This window comes from Tetrao urogallus (genome assembly GCF_951394365.1).
Source record: "Tetrao urogallus genome assembly, chromosome: 10".
NCBI classification, from domain to species: domain Eukaryota; kingdom Metazoa; phylum Chordata; class Aves; order Galliformes; family Phasianidae; genus Tetrao; species Tetrao urogallus.
Window position 1 is genome coordinate 14,023,077 of NC_136823.1, and position 12,613 is coordinate 14,035,689.

General features: G+C 48.0%; 1 protein-coding gene across 1 annotated transcript in view; it reads right to left on the reverse strand.

The window, feature by feature from the left end:
- Positions 1 to 12,317, reverse strand: part of ADAMTS9 (ADAM metallopeptidase with thrombospondin type 1 motif 9) — a gene marked incomplete at both ends in the record, with an annotated part of 62,353 nt that extends 50,036 nt beyond the window's left edge. The window contains 3 exon segments of the mRNA XM_079540335.1: positions 10,242 to 10,401; positions 11,717 to 12,202; positions 12,204 to 12,317. Of these exon segments, the coding sequence (XP_079396461.1) occupies positions 10,242 to 10,401; positions 11,717 to 12,202; positions 12,204 to 12,317 (760 nt within the window).
- Positions 12,318 to 12,613: the final 296 nt, after the last annotated feature.

A 12,613-nucleotide genomic window follows, 5' to 3' on the forward strand; every position in this document is an offset into this window, starting at 1 on the left:
GGGCTTCAATTCTCCCCCTTCCTTTATTATTCCGTGCTACAGGAATGGTAAAGGTCATCTAATAGCACAGCTGCCACTGGCTAAAGAATAGAATTCAGGAAGTTTCACATATACTGCTTTTGATATTCAATTAGGCCAAACATAAAAGCAGCCTGAAAATATATTCCATGCTGACACAAAGACGACAGAGTAAAGAGGGAGAACAGGCAAATAAAACATATGGAACATGTACAATTAAGATTTACCATCTGATTAGTGTGTAATTATAGCATTATTTAAATGTAAGAGCAAAATCAGTCTTATTTGATGCCACTTAATTTTTAATCATTTCATCATAGGAAGTTGCTAATTGAATGTGATTCATCCACGAGAGTCTGTTCGTTTCTGCATTTAATATAAAGCCAGATCTGAACGACTCATCTAAGACTCCAGGCTACAGCCCTCGCAGTCTTTGTAGCTTTAGTTTAATTTAGTCATGCTGGTGAAAAATATCCCATTTCCTTATCTGACCTGCTGAGTAGGTTAGAGGAAGCATAATATTAGGGAACAAAGGAATATTCAATGTTCAAACAAGATTTGAATGATAAGAAACTTCTTGGCTATTTTTGATGTGTAGTTTCCTTCTAGGATATTTGGTAATAATTTCCAAAAAAAGAACTATGAAATACAAACTGTAATATCACGGCAGGCAAAGGGGTTGGCTAACATCTATCCATCCAAAAAAACATTATTTTTCCCCACATGTAAATAGACAGTAGAGTATGTAAGAATTAAATTCCATTTACTCTGCACTAGCTAAGCTTTGTGAACTCCCCTTTTCTCGATATAGGCCAGACCACCTTAACACAGCAGAAAGTCCACAGTTATTCGAGTAAGAATTTGAGAAAGCCAATGGCATTTGTGGTTATAATTGGATTGCCCTAGTTCCTCTGCACTAATCAATGCCGTTGTGCTGGCAAGGTTTGCTCTCATGCTGGCATGGCTTCGTGGGCAACCGTGACATTATCCTGACTTCTGCAGTGCCAATCAGTGTGGGAAGCCAACTCTGCATACAAATAACTTATAGGTGAGAGGAAGACCAGAGGGTGGAGAAAGTGCTAACCTCAGCTCTTCTCCCAGTCCCCTGCATGCTGTGTGCCTTCCCTCAGTGCCCTTGGCCAGTCGCTTTAATTTCCCCTGTAAACAACTAACTTCCAAAGGAGTCAGGTACTTGAGGAAAGAATGCATGAGGGACTGCAAGATGCTCAGCCCTCAGCGTGGAGGAATGCAAAAGAAGAGGGAAAAGCCAAGGACTCATTGTGGTTGCACCTGTTACATTGGAGATATTCAAAGGAATTAATTCATGCTCACCAGGCTTGCACTGCCCAGCACAGAGGAAAGCCACCTTTTTCCTCATTACAGAGGTCTTGCACAGTGCTGGTACAACATCAGTGTGTCCCCTCAATCCAACACACAACTCATCCCTTCAAAAGTGAACATATTTTTTCCATGTATGAAGCTGCTCCAGCACTTAGAGCGCGATATCTGGATACCAGTCATGTATAGCATGTTTGCCAAACTAGTTACTGTAAAACCAAGTGTAATTGACTGGGGATACCCTGCACGTAAAGCCCCTCCTGGACTTTGGTAGTAGCAAGTGTTATCTTCACCCATCTTGCATATAACTGCACTCAGGGCTGGTGCACATTCACCTGTAAAAGATTAAACCCTAATGGCAGTGTACTGCTCTCAACCCATGCGTGAAAACTCCCGCCAGCCTTACAGGGAGCTGCACACGGGACTGCCAGCACCTCATGTGCCTGATGCTGCTGATCTCTCACGCTGTTACGACGGCCACAACATAACAGAAATGCTTTTCCTGAATGGGGCAGCCTGCTGCAGTTTAATTAAGCATGAGTGGAAAACTCCCACGCCACACAAGAAAACTATAATTTTATGACGCCAGCTTCCCACCGCAACGCACAACACCAGAACAGGGTGTGATACTTTCCCACCTGGTTTTGCCTTTAATATATTTACAGAAATCAGGAAGCAAAACCGTTTGCTTGGCAAGCTCTCAGCCTTGGCAGATGACCTGAAAAACATCTACCTACACATGGCAGTGATTGAGTGGGTTTAAGTATCCAAACATTTTCTTCAATTTGCTGAAGAAACAAAACCCTAATGAGCAGAGAAACACTTCAAAACCACGCAAACTACGGACCAATAATTCAAGTACAAAGCTAGCCGGTGCTCTCATTCAACAGCTAATACTAATTTCCAAAGTGGTTAAAAGCTGTTGGGATAATGTCCATTTTAATGTTTGCTTTTCTAAGGCAACACTCAGTAGTTGCACTGTCTTTAGACAAACCTGAAAGCATCTATGTTTTTTTTCTTTTCTTTTTTTTTTTTAAGCTTGGTTTCTTCCTTTTATTATGTGAAACTTAAAAAATACATCCAATCCTGTGACATTCACTGTGAACAGGGACGTCCCTTCCTGATGGCATCTTCCAACTCATGTTATTTATGCTGGCTTGCTCAAGAAGCCTCAGCCCAGAGTTCATGGGATTGATTTACAGACGATCCCCACTGAGTAATGGTTACTGGATCATTCCTGAGGGAGAGGGCAGGAGAGAATCAGGCCCTACCCCAGTACTTTCCCTGCATGGAAGGGTGACAAGGCAGAGCCAGGGACTGCTTTTGAAATAGCAGCTATTGTTATGCTAAAACCAAAAATTAAAAGAAACAGCAATCAGCAGTTCTAATCCTTTCCATTTCTGCATTAACTTGTCCTTGGAATAGAAAGCAATTTGCACAATTAAATAAGACATGTGACAATGAGAGCAATTCCAGCTCAGCTCCAAGTTCATGAGAGCTGCACATGGCAAGGGAAGGAAAGAAAAAAAATAAGAGAAAGCAGAAGAGGGAAAAATAATCTATTTCTTGAGCTAATAACATTAATGACCGCTCCCTGATAGAAAGGATTTTTAACGTGAATTTTGCTATTCTGTGGCTGTACTGTACCATGCCTAGAACTGCTCTGATCCAGCCCTGCAGATGATAACACCACAGTCTGGAAGTTAACTATTTATTGCACACCTTCGTTAAGCAGATCAAGATTCAGCCAGGCTCCCTGCAGCAGCTGCACCCCGTCTGCGCCCAGAGCCTTGGTACAAGCTCCAGCCACAATCAACTTGCCCAAATTTTCTGCCCAAAGTGGTTTCAACAGTGGCTGCTGAAGCCACTGCTATTGCTGCATCTATCGCAACCTCACTGTTACAGCAGCACAACCCAGAGCAGAGCACAGCTCCCTTGGCTGCTGGCAGCTTCTCGCCCCACTGGGACAGCAGCCAGGGTGGAAGTGTGAGGCAAGGGGAAGTGAGGACCTTGCTTTGCTCCACTTCAACACTGTGATGCTTTGGGAAGACAAGTCTATTGCCTGGCATCTGTCATAAATTAAAATATGCAAAGGCCAGCAAGCAACACTGCAGCTCCATAAGCAGTTTAGATGATGCAGAGCAGTCCCACCAGCCCACCCTACAGTCCTGCTAAGTCTCCCATCTTGTAGAGGAGGCCAAGAAAAAGACTTCAGTAGAGATGCTGAACTCAACCTTGGCATGATCCCACCCTTCTTCCTGCAGTTAGAACCAATCAGTGTCCCATTGAAAGAAAAATGTTCTCTGCTTTTACACCATCCAAGCGCCAAGGACCACACATACTCCTGACATTTCCTTTCTTAATGATGTATGAGTATGAGAGAATGCATTCTGGCTTTAAAGAATTTTTCTTTGCCTAAGGTAGAAGTTGTACGTGAAAGCTATCAATTTTGCACAGCAGACAGGAACTAGATTAATGAACAAACCAGTAAATTGCCTTTTGAAGGCACATGCAAGTTGAGCACATGGGGGAAAATGATTCAAGGTGATTTTACAGACAAAATAATTAAACAGCTGCATCTTGCAACTGCAAGGCACAAAAGCACCACTGAACTGATACAAAATTGGTTTAAAGGATGGTTGACACAGTTACAGCACAGAAACTCACTCATACCAGTTCCATAACCCACTGCTACAGGAGTGCCAGCACACCTGGACACCAGCTGGGACTGCTGCCTTTGGGCTCACCAAATCTGCCAGCAGAGCTTCCAAAGATGCACTTGCTGGGCCTGGCCTCTGCCCTGAGTACCCAAGCCCTGTGCTCACTGCCTTGCTCTTTATGCAACTTTCAACATATAAGACTCCTGTTCGGTGGCCACAGCAACAAAACAGATTTCACATCTAGTGACACCTCAAACCATGCAGTACCAATCAACATCAGTAAAAAACAACACTGAGATCACCTCATCTTTGTACTGGCACTCCATGTAATGAGAACAAATATCCCGTTAGGAAGAAAGAAACTTGGCCTAGCAGTTGGCCACAGGGATGCTGTTAATGGCAATACAGGCATGTGGGAAGAAAAGCTACAGAACAGTCAGCATGTTTGTTTTCATTAGGATATGCCAGGGGGTAGAGATGGAAAATACCAAAGTAACAGCTCCCTGCCTCACCCACCCCTCTTCTTCAGCAGGCATCCTCAGAGACAATGCAACAGTAGTTGCAAAACTGCAAGGACATCCCTTTTGATTCCAGGAGAATAACTTAACCACATGGAAATTGCAAAACAATAATCAATCAATACCAATGTGTCACAGCGCTGGTCTTCCACTGTTACAGAAACAACCTTTCTTGCCAAATAACAACAAAAGGCATGTACCCGGCTTACAACAAATGCACTTGCAATTACAGGACCTGCATCAGTAATGGTGATCCAATTCTTTTATACCGAAGCCTGTTTAAGTTCTATTTCACTCACTCCGCAGTGAGATAGCACAAACATTACAGCCCAATCCCTTCCCCATCTCAGTATGGGAAAGGCTTGTGTTGGACATCCCAGGCCCATTTAACTAAGCAGTAGTTGGCTGTTGCTGTGCTATTACCTCAATGGGAGGCCAGAAATAGAATTAATTACATTAGCATAAGGACCTGTGACATAACTCTCGTTTGCTGCTTTTGGGAGGGAAGGAAACCTGAAATAATTACTCTCTTACTATAAATTACAGCTCACTTCCTTAAAGTGATAAACTTTTCAGAAGGAAAGAACGAAGTCAATGTATTACCCTGAAGCCAAAAGCAGAGCTGACAGCTTAAACAGACTTTTGAAAGAGCTCAAGGATTGCTCAACCTGGAAGCAAAGGCTTAGGAAAACCTCCCTGCAGATCTTCTGCAACCCCAGTTACGTGAGATCCAGCAGTACAGAACTTGCCTGAAGACCTGCCTGGAAACCAAAAACCTCAGCATGTGAAATACTGCTGGATCACGGGCTTGAAAACCAAAACAAGACCATGGCTGGAGGCAAGACAAACAGACCAAAAGAAACAGCAAAAATGTGAAGAGGCTTTACCCAGTTTGATGCAAAGCATCCAGGGTTTCAAGACTAGCAGGACTGTGAACACTGAGCCCTATGGAGAACACATTCAAGGTTTCCACCTGTATAAAATCAGAATGTAAAAGTTATAAATGCTCAACAGAATGCCTGTGAGACATTCCACTGCTGCCCTCTTCAGCCCCATCCCCCACCAGAGTCATTTCTCACAATGATGCACACCTCACAACAGACACAAGCAGGAGATACAACACTAACTCACAACACAAGACGGGACAAAGCAAGGCTCTACCCATGGCACCCAGCTCCCACCACATCCCCCAGCCACAGCACTGGGGTCATGGCAGCAGGAAGCTTGCACCGTGATCCACCAATGACCTCCCATGTCTCTCAGAAGAGACAACAACCACCAGCAAGGGCTGAGTAGGTGGATGCTAATTATTACACGGGAGCGAGGTTGCAGTCACTGAGTTGGCAGCACCATGCGTGTGATCACCCAAGGCACAGGGTTGCACCTCTTTGCTTTGGTGACTCCCCAGTGCCTTGCTCAGTGGGAAGGGTTGTTAAAGTTACTACAAAAGAGTAATCTATTACAAATTACTCATTAATCAACAACAAAAAAAAAATCAGTGACATATTACCTTTCATTCCTGCGTCACGCTAGCTCAGCAGCAATATCTGGTTCACACTGTTAATTTGTCTTATACTTACTACAGCCACTTTCTCAACACAGCTTACACGCACTTCTCTCCTCCTCCTTGCACAAACCAGTACATGAGTCACGACTTCCCAGACCAGCCATGCCTGGCTGCAGAAGCCAGAGGCAAAATGCTGCCTCCCAAGAAAGCAAATTGACTATTTCAACACCTTATAACTAAATACCCAGCTGTGAAATTGGGACCCTCCTGTGTCCATTGTTGGCAGGTAACGGGATGTGCCAAGCCTGGAGACTGTGTCCAGTACAGGGCTTTTTCCCCCTGAAAGCAAAGCCATAGGGCTTTCACATCTCCCCTCACAGCACACTGGGCAGAGCCAGCCCAGCTCAGATACAACATCTGCCCTGTCCTGCTCTCCTCGGAGCCTGCATTGAGCATCTCACCACTGCAACACTCCTTGCTGGAAGGCCTGTGCCTTGGCTGCAGCCCTCTGGCTCTCCTCCAAAAAGAGGAAAAGCTCTAATCATCTTCCTACTAGTTTGGCACCCTCAGAGTGTTATTGCTGCTTCTGCATGAGGAGTTTTGCCTGCAGTGGATATTCCTGTTTGAAGTGTTCTCATTAAGGAGCCGGGTCTTTGTGCAAGTTCCTTATTCCCAGCCCTGGAGCCCACATCCAACATCAGCCTGAGGATGGGCAGGGCTGGCCAGAAATGAAAGCCTCGGTAATAGCCAATGCTCACTGTATGTGTAGTCCTTGATTTATTCATCTCAGCCACGGGTGGGCCTTCGATATAAAATAATTATGAAAAACGAGGCATGAGCAGGGAGGCATTTAGCTAACAAAGTTCTAGAGGAAACAGCAGAAATCAGGAGAGCAGAAATGCAAACACAGTGGGAGCAAAGTAGGAGCTGCCCAAAAGAGTTCATTAAGCAATCCTGCATGAGGGTCATAGTAAAAGCTACAAGGAATTTGCAAAGTTTGGAGCCATGAAACAGCTGAGCTTGCAGCAAAAACGTCCAACTCTTGCATTTATACTGCTGGCCATGGGCAGCTGTAGTAGATGGGGCCCACCAGGTAGATAGAGGCCATACCTGTCTGAGAACAAGGGGTGGCCAACAGGCAGGGTTACTCAGTTAAAAAAAAAAAAAAAAAAAAAGACAACAACAACATGAGAAATATGAGATTAAAGAAAAAAAAGGGGGAGAAGAAGACAGCAGAACTGAAGGTGTGCCTTCCAGGGAGGGTCTTGCCAGGCAGCTCCCAGCAGGAGGTCACAGGGCCAGCTGGTCACAGCCTCAGCATCCCACAGCACCCCAGGATGTGACTCCGTGCCTTTTATCATCCCAGTCAGATGGTTCCTCTGCAGAGCTTCAGGAAAGCTCTGCACTCCAGCTCCGCAATGAGCAACTTCCTTCTCTTCTTTTTTTAGGATCGGAATATCTTTTCTCTTCCTCCCCCACCTCAAAAGGGCAGATATTAATAATATGGATAGGAAGAGCTCGCTATGGTGAAGCGATGGGTGGTAGCGGTGCTGCACCCAGTGACGTCACGCCGGCCGCCTGGCCAAGTCTTCATCCTGACAGAGCTGCTCAGGAAAGCACAGCTAATTATTCTGCCAGATCCTCGGCCAGATGACAAATTGATTCACGGTAGTAACTAAAAGAAGGGAAGGAGGAGAAATTGCACCATTTCCTATGACTGAAACGACATGACTCGTTACCCTAAGGAAAACTTTGTCCAAAGTGTTCGTTGCAGCTGCTGAGCTGTACGCCAGACGGCTGAAGCGCATTGCTGGGGACCCTGCTGGTGTGCTACATGAGTTTATGCATTTGGTATCCATCAGCTTTCAGAGGAGAAAAGCCTTTTTTCCGAACTTCCACAGAGTCCTGTCTGTCAGGGCACCTACACAATTATCAGAAGCTGCTAATTAAAATTTAACAAAATCAAATACCTGTTCTTCTAAGTTGACCTGAGGATGCTGAAAACGAAAAGCGAGCACAAAGGAGGCCTTTGGAAATGAAGCCTTTTACTCACTCTATCAGTCAGCTCACAAGGGACACTTTTCCTGAACACCACAAGCAGTCCACAATTACATCATCACGGTAAGGGCACACAATGTGTGGCTTATTAATCATTTCCAGGAAGAACACCATCAGAAGGTCGTTGTTAACAGCCCCGCTGCCTGGCAAGGCGATCTCCCATGCTCACTTTAGGGTGGGTACCTTGGACTTCCCTCGCATGAATTTCCTCTTTGAGCAAAAGAACACTCCCTTCCAACGGTAGGAATGGCAGTAAGGAGAAGGGACAAAGGTGAGGATGATGGGGTGGAAAGCAAAGCTATCATCATGGCTACCTGGAACTCTTACACCTGCATTTGGAAGGCAAACACCTCCTCCTTCCACTACAGCAAACAACTGAAAATAGAAAGGAAAGAAAGACAAGCAAGAAGTATTCTGGAAAAGAAGAGAACATAGGTACACCATGAAGGTAATATCATGGATAGAGTATTACACTTGTGAAGAGCAATATTTTTCTCCTTACGAAAAGCTATGCTCTTCATATATAATACATATAGAGTGGTGTCCCTGCCTACAGCAGGGGGGCTGGAACTACATGATCTTAAAGGTCCCTTCCAACCCAAACCATGGGTTTCTATGATTCTATGATATAAGGAGGGAGTGGGGGGAGAAATACAGTGAGCTGTTATAACTACACAGAGTCAAGCAATTGCCCTCCCAGCTACCTTTAGTTCAATGAGTCCTGTGATCTGCTGCTCCGTTCCTCCAAGGGCTACTGATGAATTGTGCCAGATACCGTGTTTCTTTCCAACTGTTCTGAGTCTCCTGCATCTGATCTCAAAGAAGGGAGCAGAAACAGCTGGAAGAGAGAAACCAGAATGGCATAGTCCAGCAGCAACCCTTGGAAGAACAGACAACAACAGCCTTGTGAGAGGCACCACTGTCCCCCAGTACGTTTGCATGTGGACACATATCTACATGTCTTCTAGATGAAACACATGCCATTAGCACATCAGCTCTAAACTGTCACAAAGCACAAGAGCAACTCAACAGCATGGCCACAATCCACAGGTACAGGTGCCAAACCAGTCACACCTGCTAAATACAAACCAAGTCCAGCACCACATTTCTCTTCCTGTGCTAATTTTGCTTCCTGAGGAACTCCACCTGCTCTGCAGCATGTGAGAGACTCTCAGCCCACGCAAGGGAAGCCAGTCAAGGTCTACTCTATTTAGGCTTTGCAGCTCCTGCAGATCTAGCTTCAGGCCAAAGGAAGAGGGAGAGACAGCAGGTGAAACGGGGCACTGAAGGAGTAAGCTTCTTCAGAGAGAACTTAGGTTCCTTACTGCCAAAGGAGAGGATTACTTGTGAAAATCAGGAAGTCAAGGAGGCACAGAGCAGCAGGAGGCCACTGCAGATAATAGGGACAGTAGGAGCAAAGCTATTGCTCACCAAGGCATGTGAAGAGGAGATAAAAAGGCTTGTGCTCTTTCATATGTGCAAAGACTAGAAAAACGGAGTGAAGAGGTCAGGGAGATGGTGCTGGTGGAGGAAGGACCACAGGGAAAAAAAAAAAAAAAAAAAAAAAAAAAAGAGAGCCTTTGAGAATGAACCATGGAAAAGTGATTAATAAGGGCAGAACTGCCAGGGTTGGTGGTAGTACCTTTTCATTTTCATTATAAAGAAATAAGACATTGCAACTTGCAGCCAGGTCTGGCGAGTGGGGACACAGCAAGACCAAGACAGAACAATGTCATCAAAAGGACAGAAGCAGAATTTCAGACAGAGAGCAAATCAGATTGGGATGGTTAGGAATTACATGGAGGTGGGAACAGAAAGCAGGTTAAAAGGCTCATCGGATAGTTGTGGCATGACAGCCCGAAGGATCTCCTGCCAACCTTACAGCAGGGATGAAACAGAAACCATAACATTTTTTTCCTGACCACAACTTCCTCATAACCAATTACTAGAAAGCACAGGCACACACATCTCTTCAGGGCAGCAGTACCACTGCAAGCCTCTTCCAAGCGCACGCGGAACCATCTCCAGAAGAATCCTCAACCTCACATCTCTTCCACCCCACACAAACCTGGTGATATTTTACTGCAAATCAGCTCTCTTTCGTAAGGGCCAAGTCATTAAGAACAGTAATAAAATGAGTACCTGGAGTATCACAAGTCTGCCTGTCCCCTGAAGAGTTGGTTGGAGGTGTCCGATGTCGGTAGACGAGATGTGGCTTGTTGTGCTCTTCTTCATACTCTTGCTCAAGTGACAGCAGTGGCTCTACAAAATAGTCCCCATCATCAGACTTGAATGTGCCTAGCTGAGAGGGACAGAGAAGGACAGGGTCAATGACAAGCCATGCAGCAGGCTAACATTAAACAAGGGAGGTGGGTGAGCTGGGTCTGCAACAACCCCTGTGAATGCACAGGCTGGAAATGCAGCTCTCCATCACACCGCTCAGGCCCTGCCTCCTTCAGCAGTCCCTCTGAAGCTTTCAAAAAGCAAGGTTTTAATTTGTAGGAGGGAATATGAGAGGGGGACGCCTGCCAGACCTTGTCCCTATGCCAGTGACTGAACCACTCCTGCCCAAGGAGACATAATGCTCCAGCACAACCCTAACATATTGCACCATTTTTTCATGCAGCAGCTCTCCGTGAAGCAGGCTTTAAACTCAGATGTGAGGACCCAAGAGAGGCATCCAGACAGTGAAATCCCTGTGCACTGCTTTAGTGTGCAGTATGGAAGCACTGTCAGTTAGTTGTATATGAATATGAATACAGAGAGGTTAAAAAAAAAAAAAAAACAACAACCACAAAACATCCAGGACAAAAGCATCTTGTTAGCCATCCTAAGCTAGGAAACAGGATAACTACATGGGATATAGTGCTGGAGGAAGGCCTGCTCAGGCACACATGCGCACCAGCCCAGCTCAGGCCCCAGCCTAACCTGCTGGGACGGGGGCTGGAGCTGAAGCAGCATGACATGGTCAGCCTGGGATGCCCTGATAGGAGCAGTGACCAGCAGAGACCTCCCGGGAGAGTACCCAAGGCAGTCATTGCTTCCTGTGCCTTGCTGGCACTCTGGGGTGCAAGGAGGGTGCAACGACCTGGGAGACTGCTGGGCAGTTTCTGCTCTTCCCTCTGCCAACATCCCTTGGTGCAGCAGAGCACCAGGACAGGCTGCAAGGCACCCTGCGTTCATCTCCTCTGAGCTCACATCTCTGTGCCATACTGCAGGAAGGCTCTGAGGGCAGCACTACAGGGGACCCCTCAGCCATCGCTCCAGATTTAGGGGCGCACGTCGGTGTCAGGCGGTTTGCTGGAGGCTCTACAATAGGGCTCTCCCCACCCGGTGATCTCCGTGGCGGGGTGCCGCTGGGTGGCACTTTTGCCCCAAAACCCGCGGAGCAGAAGGGCTTTCCCCCAATCCGAAGGGATAATAAAAGTGGGCTGCGAGAAAGACCAAACCGGGGCGAGCCGGCCCCATCCCGTAGCCCCAGTCGAGGGCGGGGGAAAGGGGCCGGCCCCTATTCCCTCTGCCCACCCTCCCTCGCCTGCTCCTCCTTCTCCTCCTCCTCGCTTCCGCCCCTGTTCGCCGCCGCTGGGCGCCCGGCGGGGCCGGGACCCGGGGCTCACCATCCCGGAGCAGAGGCTGATGACGGCGGTGTGCCGCGGCCGGGCGTTGACGTGCCCCCGGTAGAAGCAGTGCTTCACGTCGGTGTCCGCAGCCTCGGCGTAAAGGTTCCGCTGCTCGGCGGCGGGCTCGCCCAGGATGCTGACGGTGAAGAGCGGGGCGATGAAGGCCGAGCTGGCCGTCAGGTTGAAGAGGAACTGCTGCCCGAAGGCGGAAAGCCTATAGTGAGCCTTAGGGGAGGAGGATGAGGCGGCGGCGGCCGTCCAGGCGTCGGGGGCAGCGTTGGTGCTCCGCCGCCTTCGCCTGAAGTGGACATCGGTGGGGAAGGGCTCTCCCAACTCATTCACCCGGGTAGGAGTCACGATCTCGTACTCGCTGAGCTTCTCCAGCAGCTTCGCTGCAAAGGAAGAGAGGCACATGCCCCTGAGCGGGTAGTCGGGCGCCTCGCCCCCCAGAGGCGGCAACCCAGCACCCCCGGGCCGCCTCCCATTCCCCGAGCTCCCCCGTACCTTGCCTGGGGTGCAGCTTCTGCCTCCTCGCTCCCGTCCTCAAGCCGTCGATGAAGAGCGTGGTGAGTGCCAGCGCCAGCGGCGCAAGCTGCATGGTGCTGCGCGCTGTCCTCAGAGGAGAGCAGCCTTCCCCCGCTTTGCTTAGGCTCTTCTTTTCCTTTTTTTTTTTTTTTCCTTTTTTTTTTTTCTTTTTTTTCTCGCCCCTTTCTCCCCCTCCCCGCCCCCCGGAGCAGTGCCGGGGGAAGCGCCGGAGCCGGGCGGCGTTAGGGGCGGGCGGGCCGGTGGGGCGCGGGGCGCCGGGGGCCGCGCATGGTGCGCGGGGGGTGGAGGGGCCGGGACGGACCGACGGGCCGGGACGGGGGAACCGGCCGGCCGGCCGCCTGCCTGCAC